Raw genomic sequence first — 17,783 nt, forward strand, 5'->3', positions numbered from 1 at the left:
AAGCGATATTGTCCGCTAGTAAATAGAGATTTTTTTGAAGCTAGTGTTGTTCAGGTCGACGAGCATGTCAAGCAACGGGTACAAGCGATGCATGATCAAATGATGATATACATCCAGAAATCGCAAAAGTACGTGCAGAGTCAGAGAAACAAACAACGAAGTTACTAGAGCGGTTGAAGAGAGTGAAGAATAGACTATAAAACAATACTACTATTATGAAGTTTTATGTTATTTTTTAGTTATGTTATTCTCTAAATTCTTTTCGTTATAATTTTAAAAAATATACCCTAATTTTAATTTGAAAAATAAATAACAAAATTATTGATATTCCGAGCATAATATGGTGCTCGCAATATAGTCACAAATTTTATGCTTGTAACTGGTTGCGGAGATTTTCCGAGTATTATATGGTGCTCGCAAAGCTAATTTTTCAGTGTAGTTCCGTGCTCGGAAAATTCCGAGCTGACAGAGGTTATCGAAAACATACAAATTCAACTTGCACATCCATAGACCGTTTAGTGTAACAACCCGCTTTCCTAGGGTACAATAAATGCGGCGACTGCTACCAAAACGGACTCACAGAAATGAATGAAGGCTAGGGTTTCAATTAAAGAGTGTTGACCAAAAGATTTGAAAGAACTATCAGAGTGTTTAAAGCAATAACTTAACCTCGAAACTCGAATAAAAAGGAAGGTGTAATAAATGACGTTCAACAATGTCAAGAGTATGACATAGTTTTCCAAGATAAAACCACAAGATAGTCTAAAGCCTCTGACTCGAAAGAAGAGTGCAACCTATCCGAAATAAGCATAAGTGTATCAAACTCAGCGGAAAACGACCAAGAGAAAGAATAGCTATGTATGAAGACACAACTACGCTTGATGTTTCATATATCCATCTTAATTAATTATCATGCTCAACACCCGCCACCGCTCGTCATCGTTCAACCTGCACATAAGGAAAACACATGCAGGGCTGAGTATTTTGAAATACTCAGTGAACTCGTTGCCAAAACATTTTACAAGTTATGCCACCCTTACCAAGTGAACTCGAGTTTTACAATTTATCAAAATAAAATATCATCGAGTATCACAAAATATTTTCATAGATTGGCCAATCAAAATAACTCCCCATTTCCTCATCAAATTCCACATCCACATATCGCAATCTTTCCATGGTGCGACGAAAGCGTGGCCACGCTTTTCGCCCACGAGACCGGCCGACTAGCTAGGACGGCTCCCGATCCCCTCGTGTACACAGCCTGGTAGGGTTTGCGGCCCATACTCAGACCCGAATTCGTATATCATATCCATAGCCCTATAGCCCAATGGAGCGAACTCACAAACTAGGCATCAGGCACACAATCTCACAATAAAACAGACATAGGCATGGCATAACAGTTAAACCACCCTTATAGCTCCGATAATTATCTTTGACTAAATAAAAGAGAGTTTTTGAGAGTAAAGCCCACCTCGACTGCTTAGATTTCAAGTAGTTTCGCTTTTTCCATTATCTGGCTTCGCAACCGAGGTTTCACCTTTAAATTCACATAGGCACATATTCACAAATTAGGTTCAATTATGACTCTTAACTTATGCATGTCTCGTTACTTCCCTCTTTCCCATCGATTCACCTTAATCTTCATAACTTATAATTCTAAGTCACACTCATCATAAATTACTAATTTCAAGTCACGCTTAGCTTACATATATTTCTTAGCATCTCAACCCTAGATCTATCATCATATGTCATACAAAAGTATTTAGCCATCAAGCACACACTACACAACACACACTCACACGCATAACACACACACACGGCACACACACCTCACACACTCTCGGCACACACACACACACACACACATGTTCCCATATCCCTTTTTATCCCTTTTTCACTCAATTAATATGCATGAAGGTTCAAGAACACCGATTAAATCGGTTGGAAGAAAAAGAAAAGAAGGGGTAGAAGAAGAACAACATAACTCTTAAGCAAAAATACCTTTTTAGAGAAAATCAATCGGTAGAAATAAGGTAGAGACTTGGTTCTTCAATATCCTCGGATTAAACTTCGATTTCTTCTCAAAAGATGAAGGATTTATGGAGTAAAGTGGAAGAAAATTGAGAGAGTATGAAGAAGAAGAGAGGGGGACGAAAATATGAGGGGGGCGAAAATAATGAACTAGGGTTGGGGTCTTGGCTCTTATTTATAGAGTCCAATAAGATCTTTAGAATATTTGGTAAGATTCTATTCTCCACAATTAAATAAATAAATATTATGGAGTAGGGAAGAAGAATTAACAAAAATAGAATAGGGCACAAAGCATGGGATTTTCGAAAATTATGGCTTCTAATTAGCTAAGATTTCGTTTGGTATTTTTCCGGAGTAGAATAAATATCACGGAGCAAAATAAATAAAATAAAAGAATTCTCCCAAATCTTGGAATTAAAAAGAGGCGTGTACTTTGCTTGATATATAAGGAATTGGATTTCTTTATTAACTAAAATAATATATGACATAATCTTTTGAGCTATGGAAAGATTTGGTAGAATATTTAAATTCTAGGTATGGAAAGAAATCAAATAAGAAGTCAAATAAAATAACTCCTTTCCTTCTACATGTGATTTTCGAAAATCACAAAATAATAGTGGCTAGTATTTTTGGAAATTTTCTCTAATATTCTCACTCACCCTTAATCAAATAATTCATCTCATAAATTAATTAATCACATATGCCACATCATAATAGTCAACAAATTTGACTTTTCAAACTTCTCAATCAAATAAACTCATGTAATAAATTCACTTATCAAATAATTCACATCTTCCACGGCATCAAAAATAAATTCTAGGGCTCTAAAATTAGGGTTCAAAAATTCGGGGTGTTACATTTAGTGCTTGAAATATTATCCGAGATTGCAACGTATGATTCAAGTTCTGATTTTTATCATGTGTATGATTCTTTAGTGTGGTAGAAAATATGCGACGTAACAATATGTATGGATGTTTTGGAAGATTTAGGGAAGAAATTGAGGCCCCTCCAAGGTGAAATTGAATAAAACAAAATGCATGGCAGTATAAACATCACAGAAGTAAGCCCTTTTTTTTTCGAAAAAATAGGGAAAATTTGGATGCAGGCTCCATACTGATGTGCCTTGTTTAACCATTTCTGGGCTACAAAACTAACACAATCATTGTACTGAACTTGGCTAACACAGCTGTGGATTTCTTGGAGCTATGTTAACAAAGCAAAGTAAATAAAAGAATTGTATAAGTGCTTCAATAATTCATATATATATATGGTAAATTTCTGCACAGGTTTTTGACCAATGTTTTCTGATAAGAACATGCCATTTTGAGGTAACTCTTGTACTAGTTGGTAACGGTTTAGACCATCACAATGTTTTCGATAAGGCCAAGCATTTTTCCCTCTCTATCTCTTCTTCTTGAAATCTTGACGAAGTTTGTCTTTCGATAAGGCCAGGCATAATTTGATCTTGTTTTTTTTTCCAGTTGTTGTGTGTTTGAGGGAGTAGATATTTTGGCAAGTGGGATTATGTGGAAAATAAGCGAAATGCAAGTAAACAAACAAATTGTATGGATGATGGACTACTATGCATAGATTCCACATTTTGTATGAGTTTATTGAAATTCAAGTATATGATGCCTCATGTTTGTAAGAAAATGTATAGCGTATACTCTTGTGACCAAAGCTAGGAAAAATGAATTGAATGGGATGACATTCTCTTTATGCAGATTCTTGAAGGTAGTCATAGTATTTTTGTCTCCCTTCATTTGTGGTTCTTAACTACACAAATCACTAAATTTCTTCAAGATTTTGCAAGTTAATTTGAAGGCCAGCTGTATCAAGCCCCCTCACCATATGAAGCTTATAAATAAACACTAAACTTGACCTCATTAACCGTCCTTGTTTCTTTCATAGTAACATTCCATGGCATCGACCTCAGCCTCGCACTCACCCAAATGGTCTGCCCAAGAAAACAAGGCATTCGAGAAGGCGCTGGCTGTTTTTGACCAAGATACCCCTAACCGTTGGGTTAACGTTGCCCGGGCTGTTGGGGGGCGGATGCCAGAGGAGGTGAAGAGGCATTACGACATCCTCATTGAGGATATCAAATACATTGACAGCGGGAAGGTCCCGTTTCCCAAGTACCGCACCACTAGATCAACAAAATTTATGGTATGTGTTACTATGGCCACATTGGTATATAGAATTAGAGTGAAATGTGTAATCTCCATCATTGGTAATTAATGAATTTGGTTGGTGATTTCATATGTCTCGTTTCTAACACAAGCACATAACCTTTTTAAATTTATACATGCACTTTCGTAAATAACGTATGTAGGCGTAACAATAAAGATATCTTGCAAATAGTTACATTCACAAAAGGAGCCTTTTTTTAAAGTTCCCCCTCTATAGTACGTAGTTTTCGTAGTTCCCATTCAATTAATCTAAAATCTTGGAATTGGATTTTCGTAGTTCCGATTCAATGTATACACGTGCAAAGTTGAATCTATTTTTATTTAATAATATTAAATAATTTCAGCAAGTTCGTTGTTTTTAGTAATGTTTTGTGACAGACATGTGCTTGATTTATATTTGACTTTTTGCATTAATAATTAATACAGTGCATGCAATTTACACTTAGTTCTCCATTGTCACTAGCTTCTTTTACTTGTTGGGTTTCGGAATAGTTATATTAAATAACATAGTACATTTGATATCAGGAATCCTGAAGACATGGAATGGAAGATGGCAACATATTAATTGGAGCAATTATATATGTAATTTAATTTTATTAATGTATTGCTGCAGTAATGTAAGGAGCATGTAGGAGATATGTTGGACAAAAGTTGTCCATATAAATAAAATTGTATGTGCCATGCCATTTACTTTCTTGGTTTTCCAATGAATCATAGATGGCTAGCTACTTCTTCACGTGAAGATCTTCAATATTAGATCACAGATCTTTTAATTGGTTCTCAAACTGTTTTCCAAAATCACGGATCTTATAGGACTTAAATAAAGAAGACAGAAATTCTTCACGAAGTAGGAAAAGGACAAAAAATTTCGTCCACTACAGAGTGGAGAGACGGACGAAAATTTTAATCACAAATTAGAGTGTTTCTTTCTCTCCTTTATTCTCCTATTTATATTAAGTTACATATTGAGCCCAGTCAAGGATCTATGACTGTTTGGATGTGGCCTCTCCCAATTTGCTTTATTACTTAAATTAAACACACAATTTAATACAAGCTTATATTGAAATATCATTATCAGCTACTACAGTAATAATATTGCATTGCCCATCCAAATCCGAAATTACAAGTAATCCGGGTTTCCACTTTATTTAAATGTTTATTTCTCGTGCTTAAGATATAAATGTCCATTAATTAATTAGTGTGGACTTAATTAATTAACTTCTTATTTATTCCAAGAGTGGACTCAGCAAGAAACACTTATTTATTATTCATGGAATAATTAAATTCCAATTAGCTAGGTTCCAAATAATAAAACCTTGTTTCGAGCTCCTCTTTAGGACATTATCAAACCAGACTCACCTCGCGCACGATTCAACATAATAGCAATCCTAGTACCGCATGATATTAATCACCACTATATTAGGATTATTGGGTAGCGAAAAACCCGCACCATTTGATATGTCAAAGTAATGCATAATCAATGTCGTATGCTCAATGCTAATGTATGTAGATTAAGAAATAGTTATTTATCAAGACATCATCTTCCAGTAGATAGCATAAAGACGTGTCTAGCTGTTAGATACGTTCAGTGCTATACCACACCAATGTCATCTTATTTCAGTAAGGCTTAGAAATAATATGACATTGCAACTTTTTGCGATAGGTAGTCTTATCCTATTTGGGTTGTGAAATTCTTCTTTTTCTTTGTCCAGAACTGCCCGTGTTACCTTAAACTGGACAACACCCACAACCGGTCTACTACAGCAAAGACTTAGACTTTATTAAGTTTCTTACACATTTAAATATGTAATAAAACTACCATTTTATGTAAAACATAACAACATTATGACAAAAATAATCCGTTTTATTCCTTGAAAAATAAAATAAGAGTTTTTACACTATCATTCAACATGGCGATCGAACGGCTTGACCGGTAACGCCTTCGTGAAAGGATCTATCAGGTTGTTCTCTGACGCAATTTTGACCACTTGTATGTCTTCTCTCTGCACAATATCTCTTTTGGTATGATACTTCCACTCTATGTGTTTTCTTGCTTTGTGAGCTCTCAATTCTTTCGAGTTTGCTACAGTACCAAAATAATCACAATAACTGGTGATGCTCTTGAGCCGATTCAAAACCACACCTAAGTCTAGAAAGAAGTTCTTAAGCCATACAACTTCCTTTGCAGCCTCTGTAACGGCCACATATTTAACTTCCATGGTAGAGTCCGCAATGCATTTATGCTTTACACTCTTCCATACTACGACACCATCTCCTAAGTGATGCATTTTTTATTAGTACTATAAATATCTACAAGTATAAAGAGTAGAAATAGTATAGTTAAAGGTCAGTACCGGATATCGATCATGAGGAAAACAATCACAGACTGGCTACCTTCTACTAAAATCAATTACTATCTGGAGAACCGAAAGATTTTGAATTTTTGAAAACAGAAACAATTGGAAGCAATAAACAACCGATTGCAAATAAATCACGGAGATAAAAGTATAGAGATAAGGGAATTCCAGGGATGTGCGTTCATAGTTATGGTTATACAAGTTCCAACTACAATACACTAGCACAGTTAATACTTTGATAGGACGAGTCACCTAGCTTATGCTCATGCGATGCAAACGTTGATTACTAACATTAGGGTTGTCAATCCTAAATCTGTAACTCCGAAAGGCTCCTAAGACCCTTGAAAAGTCCTCACACTCAATTAACAGTGTCATTTTAAGGGAGGCTAACTGTAGTGTCTACTCAATTATGTAGCTAGTTATATTAAATCATGCATAATTGTGTCACTCAATTATGAAGCATCTATATATAAAAGATGTTCCTTGCCTTGCTGGGGTTTGGAGCCCCTTGCACAGCGGAAGACTTGTACAAAACAAATAAATCAGACCTAGGATCTATTTGACCGATTATGCGATTAATCAATTCACATGCTAAACAGATAATTGCACGCTAGAACGCAAATAATTCATGCTCAAAGATAGTAAATCCTAAAACATGAATTCTACGGTTTTGTAACATCCATAACCCAAAACATGCATTATTTTTCATATTAGCATATTTTATTGTCATTTATACTACAGAGATATTAAGTGTGTCATAAAAAATATATTTATTATTACAGCGACTCAATAGAGTCGAATATATAGATAGATTTAGTTTACATGAATGGTTAAAATGAATGTGTATATATATTTAATAATATAAATGAATTGTTACTAATACTTGTGTACGTACATATCTAAATAGTACATATATATACATTAGAGAGCATGTATATTAAATAAATTAAATTGTGCAAGTGTACGTATTGTTATTATATAATATGCATAATATATTTGTGGAGTTAACGTGTTGCATTTTTAACAATGGCATGACACTTTTATTCATAACATTCATGTTAATTGGTATGAGTAAGCAAAGTGGCTGATGTACATATATTTGTGTACAAATATATCTTTTAAATAAAAATAAGAGAGAGCCCGAGAGATTTAGGGGAAAACAAAAGTTGAGAGAAAGTTTTGGTACGTAGACTAGTTTATTTAAGCTACAATTTACACACACACACACACTTAATTTTAGTTGTACGTTTTACTCTAATTATATAGTTATTTTTTCATCCCCGATTAAATTATGTACTCTATTTAATAATTTATAGGATCGAGAGTTATAAATCAAGAGTTGGAATCAGGAGTTCAATATGTTTATTTATCATAATCAGGTGTGTATAAATCACACTTTTAATTTTACATGCGTTATCTGATTAATTGCTATGTGTTAAATTAAAGTGAATAATTGGACTATACGATATGATATTGATATGATATGTGTTTAATTGTGATGATTGGGATATATGCTTGGTGTAATAAATATATTAATAGTATATTAAATTGGAATTATTTAGTGAAATATAATATGGATATGTGATTGGTGCAATAGATATGTTTTGCATATGGTATTGGAATTAATTGAATCATTTGATTAAAGAGGATCTGTGATAGTCATGTCTTGGATATGAAATCATAGTGGACATATTGGGACCTTCGGGTCAATCATATTGGGACCGTCGGGTCAAATCATATTGGAACCTACAGGTCAATTCACAGTGGGACCTACGGTCAAATCATAGTGGGACCTTCGGGTCAAATCATATTGGCATATTGGAAATCCCGGGCAGATACCATGCTTGAACTATCACAGAATAATAAAGTGAACAGAGTGGCATATGCATATGTATATGAAGTTGTTTATACTGTTCGTTGGTTATTGTTATATATATTGGTTAAAGAATATGTTTGAGTTTTGGGATGTGGAATTAAAGGTAAGGTTTATACACACTGAGTTGTGGCTCATATAAACCACTAATATTTGTCAGGAATAAGATATCAATGATGCGTGGGGTGGATGTGAGTTACAGTTATTATAAGGGTTGGCGGCTGGTGCATTTTTGGCATCCTTCTCCTCCTCATCATTTTTGCATGTAGTTATTCAAATTAAATTTTGAATTTATTTATAGTAAGTGTATAAGTCATAAGGGTTGAGGTGTGACAGTTTAGGTGGTATCAGAGCGGGGATAGAGTCCCGCTGGGACATGACATTCATATATATTATACGATACATATTAGTTATAAGTTGCACATGCATTTGAATTATCATGAACATGTGTCATTAAGGAGAGAAGGGTCAGCCGCCCTGCATTATCAATTAATTGTAGAAACATCTCATTACATGCTGCATCATATGGAGATTTTTGGTACATGAACAAATGATGAGGTAAAGAGGTATAAATTTTATAGAGCTCAGAAAAGTAGAAGTTGTTGATTTTATGGGACTAATCTGACTGAGGCTATGATATATTTAAAAGTGAGAGAACCGGTGTTCAATCATATAAGTTGTATGTCAGAAGAAGGTTTTGATTATAGGATATCTCTTCTTTGAATCAATACTTACTCTTGGTGGGAAACAGTCCCACAAGCTATGATATAACCTTTGGTATTCTGGTATTCAGTTCAGACGATTTTTCTAGAGAACTCAATGCTAAATATATGCAAAGAAGTGTATTGTGATAAGAAGCAGAGAAGGTTTTGTCTTAATCAAGGAACTATGTTTCTTGATTATTAGCTGGCATTGTTTCAATATACACGGTTTTCTAGAGAAGGTGATGCGAGTTAATTCAGTTGAGCTACCAGCGGATATTGATTCTCTTATTCATACATAACTTTTGATATTATTATGGGTAAAGATTGGTTTTCACTTCATCGAACCAAGGTAGCTTGTCAAGTAAAGGAAATGGTAGTATAATCATCGAGACATGATCGAGTGATATTTTACGGTAATCAATATATTGTTCTAGGTTTTCTTATATTATCTAGATCGGCTTTTTGATTTATTGGAAGTGCAGATTTATCTGGATTTTTACCTTATCAGGAGACATATTTCTCTATTGAGCACTGCATTTATTTCTATTTCTACTTATCAACCATCTTCATTAGAGTTTCAAGAATTTAAGAATCAGTTACAAGAGTTGTCTGGTAGGAGATTTATATGGTGTTTCATCTTGGAGTGCACCAATATCATATTTGAAGAAGAAAGACTGCACATTGTGACTTTATATACACTATTGAATGTCGAATCAAGTGACAGTGAAGAATAAATATTCATTACCGAGAATCGAAGACTTGTTTGATCAATTTCAAGAGATAATATTTCAAACTCAATACAGTCATTATGAGTTTTGCTTATGCCTTTCGAATCAACAAATGCATCTACAATTTTTATGCCACTGATGAACAGAGTCTCTCAACCATTACTAGAACGGTTAGTACTTCGTTTTATTGGCGACTTGCTTGTATATTCATGAATTGTAGATGAGCATGTTAATCACTTACGGTCAGTATTTCAAGTCCGGCGAGATGAACAACTCTATGCTAAGTTGAGTAAATGTGAGTTTTTGCTAGAATATGTGGTATTGTTGGGACACGTAGTGTCAGGTCGTGGAATAGAAATGGATCTACAAGAGATTGAACTGGTTTTCGATTGGAAATGTTTCTCGACTATTATTCAATTGAAATGAAGTTAGTACGACAGAATTCTTCTTTTATATGGAGTGAAGCATATGAAAACAGTTTTAATGAGTGGAAGCAACGGTTGAATATGTCACCTATTTTGGTTATCTCCGCAGGTACAAGATATTATGTTATTTATAATGATTCGCTGAAAGATGGATTTTTTATTATCTTTTGACTTAATGGAAAGTTTATTGCTAATGCGTTGTAACAATCGCAAGTATATGAAGTTTCTTATTCTGTTCAAAATATGTTATTAGCGACATTATTTTGCTTTGAAGATTTGGCATCATTATCTGCAGGAACGCTTATATGGTATTTTAGTATCTTATATATTGACAGAGATCCACGATTTACTATCTCAGTCTTGATAAAGTCTTTTTGTGAGTTTCACCTCAGAAAGGAGTAATGCGATTTGAGCAAAAAGGTAAGTTGAGTCCTCATTATATTGAACCGTGAGACATTGTTGAAAGAGTTGGACCATTGGTATATAGGTTAACATTACCTCCAAAGTTGGCACAGATTCATAATATTTTCTACGTCAGTAGGATTCGACTTTATCGAGGTGATCCTCAACTTGTTCTGAAAGATCCTAATACACAGATTTATGAAAAATTGAGTTATATAGAAGAACATGTCAATTTAGTGGACCACAAGGTGAAACACTTGCGAAGAAAAGATGAGAAAGAACTATCCACATCTATTTACGGGTTAGCAATTTCTTTGAGTATGTTAACATAGTGGGGAATGAATTTTGCGGACAAAATTCTTAAAGGGGGAAGATTGTAACATCCATAACCCAAAACATGCATTATTTTTCATATTAGCATATTTTATTGTCATTTATACTACAGAGATATTAAGTGTGTCATAAAAAATATAGCGATTCAATATAGTTGAATATATAGATAGATTTAGTTTACATGAATGGTTAAAATGAATGTGTATATATATTTAATAATATAAATGAATTGTTACTAATACTTGTGTACGTACATATCTAAATAGTACATATATATACATTAGAGAGCATGTATATTAAATAAATTAAATTGTGCAAGTGTACGTATTGTTATTATATAATATGCATAATATATTTGTGGAGTTAACGTGTTGCATTTTTAACAATGGCATGACACTTGTATTCATAACATTCATGTTAATTGGTATGAGTAAGAAAAGTGGCTGATGTACATATATTTGTGTACAAATATATCTTTTAAATAAAAATAAGAGAGAGCCCGAGAGATTTAGGGGAAAACAAAAGTTGAGAGAAAAGTTTTGGTAAGTAGACTAGTTTATTTAAGCTACAATTTACACACACACACTTAATTTTAGTTGTACGTTTTACTCTAATTATATAGTTATTTTTTCATCCCCAATTAAATTATGTACTCTATTTAATAATTTATAGGATCGAGAGTTATAAATCAAGAGTCGGAATCAGGAGTTCAATATGTTTATTTATCATAATTAGGTGTGTATAAATCACACTTTTAATTTTACATGCGTTATCTGATTAATTGCTATGGTATTGGAATTAATTGAATCATTTGATTAAAGAGGATCTGTGATAGTCATGTCTTGGATCTGAAATCATAGTGGACATATTAGGACCTTCGGGTCAATCATATTGGGACCTTCGGGTCAAATCATATTGGGACCTACGGGTCAATTCACAGTGGGACCTACAGTCAAATCATAGTGGAACCTTCGGGTCAAATCATAGTGGCATATTGGAAATTCCGCGCAGAACCTTCGGGTTCTCCATGGAAGACTCACCTCACCAAACATCCCCCGGCCTATCTGTATCTCTGTGGTCTATGCGATGTACGGAAGGGGGCTGATCGATACCCCCTGTGGAATAAATTAAGGGAAATTGCAGGCCTCTCCGATGGTGCTCCATGGATGATTGGAGGGGATTTCAACACCATCTTACACTCCCGAGATAGGGTGGGCAGTGAAACAAACCGGCAGTCGGAAATGATCGATTTTGCTGAAATGGTCGAAGATTGTAGACTCATTGATCCAGGCTTTGATGGCTCTAACTTCACTTGGGCCAAAAATGAACTTCAAGAAAGACTGGATAGATACTTTGTGAGCGAACACTGGTCGGCACTTTTTGAAAGCACAAGGGTCACGAACCTACCCCGAATAGCCTCGGACTACGGCCCTATTCTCATGAGATGGAAGATGACGACAAGTAGCACAAGGATTAGAGCTTTTCGCTTTCAAAACATGTGGGTCCGGCACCCAAACTTCATGGAAACGGTCCGGGCAGCCTGGGAGCAACCAACAGACTCGGTGGGACTCCTTAACCTGCAGATCAAAATGAACAGAACCAAGCAGGCCCTCAAACAGTGGAACAAAGAGGTGTTTGGCAATATCCATGCAAACCTCAGAGATGCGGAGGAAAAGATCGCAGAGGCTCAATGCAACTTTGAAACAAACCCCTCGGCCTCTAACAGAGCTTGTGTAAACCAATATGTGGAAAGCTACATCCTCCTCTTGAAAATGGAAGAGGACTTCTGGCGGCAAAAGGCGTCCCTTAAATGGATGTCTGACGGAGATAGAAACACTAAGTTCTACCACAGCTGGGTGAAGCAAAAGCGAGTCAGATTGCGCATTCACTCTATCCAGCATAATGGCAGGGAAATTGTCGAGGAAGATGAAATCAAGGAGTCAGCCGTCGTCTTCTTTAGGGAGCTGCTTGCGCCGACAGTCCAGCCTTCTACCGAACCCGACCTGGATATCATTCAACCCCTCCCCCCATCAGCCAACATCGACGAGCTGATCGTCCCTCCTAGCCTTGAGGAAGTTAAGAAAACGGTTATTAATATCTCAGGCCAGAGCATTCCAGGCCCGGATGGTTTCACGGCCACTTTCTTTCATTGTTGCTGGCAGATTGTGGGAGAGGATCTTCACTCCGCTATCCTTCAGTTCTTTCAGGGTGCTTACCTTCGACGAAGGTAACTCCACGTCGATTGTTCTCATCCAAAAAAAAGAGGCCCCACTGTCATGGTCTGACTACCGGCTTATTAGCCTCTGCAATGTCACAAACAAGGTCATCACAAAAATCCTTATGGCAAGGCTCACCCCTTTCCTTCCCCTCGTTGTCTCTCCGAATCAAAGTGGCTTTGTGAAAGGGCGACTTCTCAACGATAATGTGCTTCTAGCACAGGATATGTTCCATGAATGATCAAGAAGCTCACCGGCCCCGAACGTGGCCCTCAAGATTGACATGGCGAAAGCTTATGACAGAGTTCAATGCCCGTTCCTCCTCAAAATCATGAAGCAAATGGGGTTCCCTAACTCATGGCTCAGCTTGATCGAGAGATGCATCGGCACTTGCTGGTTCTCCATCCTTATTAATGGAGCCCCCGCGGGCTTCTTCCAATCAACTAGAGGGCTCAGACAAGGAGACCCAATCTCTCCGGCGCTCTTTGTCATTGCAGCTGAATACCTCTCGAAACTGCTGGACAGACTCATCCTTGTGAAAAGAGAAATGCTGTTCAAATCAACGCGTTACGTTACTGCCAGGAAATTAGCCATCTTGCCTACGCAGACGACATCCTTATCTTCACTCAAGCGGATGTGAGACCTATCCGAGAATTAAAGAGATGCCTTGCAGATTATGAAGCGGTCTCTGGACAACAGATCAATATCGCCAAGAGCAATTTCTACATCGCCGATAATCACGAGGGTTGGGCTGACACCATCCAAAGGGAAGGGGGATTTTCTAGAGGTACATTCCCCTTTCTTTATCTTGGTGTCCCTATCTATCGGGGTGTAAAACGGACTGATATGTTCCTCTTTCGTCAGAAAATTGCTAAGAGGATTAATGGCTGGGCTCATCGTCACCTCTCCTTCGGATGTCGCCTTACCCTCATTAAAAGCACCCTCGAAGCAATCCCAATCCACTTGTTTCAGGCCATTGAGCCAACTAAGGAAGCCCTTAAACAACTTGACCAGATGCTTGCTCGCTTCTTCTGGGGATCAACCAACGAAACAAGAAGAACACATTGGATAAGTTGGGAACAAATTTGTCTCCCCACAGCAGAAGGGGGTCTCGGTATCAGGAAGTTCAGAGAGGTTTTACGGGCCTTCAGTATCAAACTATGGTGGAGATATAGAGAAAACAACTCTCTCTGGGCCACGTACCTGAACAGCAAATATTGTAGAAGAACCTCTCCTCTGACCAGCTCGGTGTCGGGTCGATGCAGCGCCATCTGGAGAAGACTTTCCAGAAGCTGGAGCCACGCTCACCCTCACATCCGATGGATCATTGGAGAGGGAAAAGTTCTTTTTTGGGACGACATATGGCTTGGGGATACGCCGGTGAGAGAGCTCAGCCTTGATGAGAGGGGCGACCCCTCGACTCGTGTCGCGGACCTCTGGACCGACGGCCACTGGGACCCAGCCAAGTTGTTATTGTTACATCATCAGGCAGGCCTACCGATGCAAGCGATCGAAGACATCATCAGCACCCCCATCTTAGATGGCGAGCAAGATATTCCCCGTTGGACCCTATCGAAACAGGGGAATTTCAGCCTTGCCTCGACATGGGCAACTACTCGCTCCCAACGACCAACCATACCTGGTTTGGAGGATCTTTGGAACGTTGGCCTCACCCTCTCAATTTCTATCTTCATCTGGAGACTCCTCTCAAACCGAATACCAGTCGATACAAAACTCCAATGGAGGAAGATTGAGCTTGCATCTAGGTGTCTATGCTGCCCGGACGAACCGAGGATCGAGTCCCTACAACACCTCTTTGTTCAAGGGTCAGGTGCTGCTAAAGGTTGGAGAGAATTTGACAAATGGTTTGAGGGAGATCTGGAACCGATCAGCCTCAATGATACTATCCCGGAGAGACTTGAAATCTGGGCCAAAAGATATGGCAGACCGTCCAACTTGCACCTGAGTCGTTGATCCTCATTTTCTGGTTCATATGGGCTGAACGGAACAAAAGTAGACACAAGGAAACAAGGTTCAAAGCTTTCAATGTGATCTGGCAAGTCCAAATGCACATTAATAACCTTATTCTTTTGGGGAAGATTGGGCCGCAAGAATAGAAGAGAGTGAACATGACAATAACCACTCCGGAAGGTGCGGAAAGAAGCAGAACCACACCAAGGATCATCTCGATTAAGTGGCAACCCCCCGACCCTCCATGGATTAAGTTAAACTCGCATGGTCAGTTTCAAGATGCAACGGAAAAGGCAGGGGGCGGTGGAGTCATCCGAGATCACAATGGAAAAGTGCTAAAGGCTTTCTCTACACCTCTTAAAGCTTCCTCGGCCTTGGAAGCAGAGCTCATGACCATTCTACATGGACTCTCTATGGCCATTGAACTTGGGCAGCCGATTTGGATTGAATCGAGCGACCCCCAAGCGGTCAGGTTGATTCAAACTGGGGAAATGGGGCCTGCGCAGGTGAGGCACACAGTGGCACACCTCATTCTGATCCAGAAACAATGCACGAGCCATATCTCCCCTGCTCACAAGGAAGGAAACAAAGCTGAGACTCTCCTTGCGATGAAAGGGGTAGAAGAAACTACAATGATAATTTTTGATGATTGTTCGATGCCTAGGCTGCTGCGTGCAATTATCAGGATAGACCAGCCCGGCCCGCCAAATAGTAGGGAGGAGGATCAGGAAGAATAATTTTTTGAAGTTTTTGGAGAATAGAAAAGGCTCCGGGGGAGTCCGAAGCTATGGATGGATCGACTCAACAAGGAAATAGATGGACTGGCTCGGCCGCAAGTCTTATGATACGTTAGATTTTGTATTTGATCTCATTAGATTGTTCTCCTCGTTTTGGAAGGGTGTAGGGCAGTGTCCTCCTCATGTGAGCGCTTGGACAATGCAATACTCCCTTAATGCTTGTACATGCCACTTTTGGGCATATGCATATGTATATTGGTATATGCATATGCATATGTATATGAAGTTGTTTATACTGTTCGTTGGTTATTGTTATATATATATTGGTTAAAGGTAAGGTTTATACACGCTAAGTTGTGGCTCATATAAACCACTAATATCAGGAATAAGATATCAATGATGCGTGGGGTGGATGTCAGTTACAGTTATTATAAGGGTCGGCGGCTGACGCATTTTTGGCATCCTTCTCCTCCTCATCATTTTTGCATGTAGATATATGTGTAGTATATAGAGTGGTGAGAGGGTCCCACTAGGGTTTAGAATGTTTTGAAATATGTACTTGATAAATGTTGGTATTCGAAATTATATAATGTGTGTTTTATTTACTTGACGTGTGGATTATTCAAATTAAATTTTGAATTTATTTATAGTAAGTGTATAAGTCATAAGGGTTGAGGTGTGACAGGTTAAGAGTTACCGATTTTGATTCTCCAAAGAATCGTCGATTGCTCGCGCCTTCTCCACGTGATGATCTTCGATACTAGACCACGGATCTTCTCTCTGGTTCCCGAACTGTATCTCGATATCAGGGTGGGCTGATCTTATCAAAATACTAGGACATAAATAAAGAAGACAGAAGAAATCCTTTTGGGAATAGGTGAAGAATTCGAAATCCTCCACAGCTGGAGAGTTCGAAATTTTCGAAAAATTTGAGAATAAAAATTGTATTAATTCTGTCTCCTTTATTCTCCTATTTATATTAAGTTCATTTTGGGCCCAGACAGAGATCTATGGAAGGTTTTGGATATGGGCTCATCCAATTTACTTTTTACTAATTAAATTGAACCCACAATTTAATACTTATAATTGGAATATTACGAGCAGCCAATACAGAAGTAATATTGAACTCTCCCCATCCAAATCCGAAATTACATGTAATTCGGGTTTCCGTTATTTATTACTCCCTCCGTCCGCGAATAGGAGTCCCGGTTGGCCATTTTTTTCCGTCCGCCATTAGGAGTCCCAGTTAGACATTTTATCTTGGGAGTATAAAAAATTGACCCCACTGTTCCCTTAATTTAGAAGCTGCAATTAATTTTAAATTAAAAATAAACTTTGATTGCAATTTCTCACTCTCTCTCTTAATGTTAGATTTCATTATCCAAATAATAAATCAAATAATAATATAAATGGGTCCCACATTCCACTATCACACACTTCAATTATTACCCTCAAACTTTTCTTAAAACCCACACCCAACTCAACCGGGACTCCTATTCACGGACGGAGGGAGTATTTATTTCCCGCACTTAAGATATAAATGTCCATTAATTAATTAATGTCTGCTATGGACTTACTTAATTAATATCTTATTAATTCCAAGAGTGGACTTAGCAAGAAACATTTATTTATTATTCATAGAGTAATAAAACTCCAACTGGCCTGTTTTCCGAATAATAAAACATTGTCCGAGCTCCCCTTGAGGACATTATCAAACGAGACTCACCTCGCCCACGTTTCAACATAATAGCAATCCTAGCACCGCTAGATATTAATCACCACTACCCAATATATCAGGATTATTGGGTTGCGAA

General features: G+C 37.4%; 1 protein-coding gene and 1 long non-coding RNA gene across 3 annotated transcripts; one reads left to right on the plus strand and one right to left on the minus strand.

The window, feature by feature from the left end:
* Positions 1–677: 677 nt before the first annotated feature.
* On the minus strand, positions 678–2,172 carry LOC148928402 (uncharacterized). Of its 2 annotated transcripts, XR_016137499.1 has the most exons (3): positions 2,002–2,172; positions 1,472–1,537; positions 678–948 (listed from the first exon to the last, which is right to left on the minus strand). It is a non-coding gene; the product is annotated as an uncharacterized LOC148928402 (long non-coding RNA). The 2 variants fall into 2 exon arrangements; XR_016137500.1 differs by lacking the exon at positions 1,472–1,537.
* Positions 2,173–3,951: 1,779 nt separating this feature from the next.
* Positions 3,952–4,860, plus strand: LOC125191781 (transcription factor RADIALIS-like). The gene is made up of 2 exons (XM_048089194.2): positions 3,952–4,200; positions 4,749–4,860. Exons 1-2 carry the CDS (start codon positions 3,952–3,954, stop codon positions 4,755–4,757), a joined length of 258 nt encoding a protein of 85 aa, XP_047945151.1. The 3' UTR covers positions 4,758–4,860.
* The last annotated feature ends 12,923 nt before the right edge of the window (positions 4,861–17,783 follow it).

This window comes from Salvia hispanica, chromosome 4, assembly GCF_029641045.1.
Source record: "Salvia hispanica isolate PSC_SH4W2 chromosome 4, Shi_PSC_v1, whole genome shotgun sequence".
NCBI classification, from domain to species: domain Eukaryota; kingdom Viridiplantae; phylum Streptophyta; class Magnoliopsida; order Lamiales; family Lamiaceae; genus Salvia; species Salvia hispanica.

Excerpts from the sequence above, each read along its gene's own strand:
- LOC125191781 (XM_048089194.2), top strand. The coding sequence starts at position 3,952 with ATGGCATCGACCTCAGCCTCGCACTCACCCAAATGGTCTGCCCAAGAA.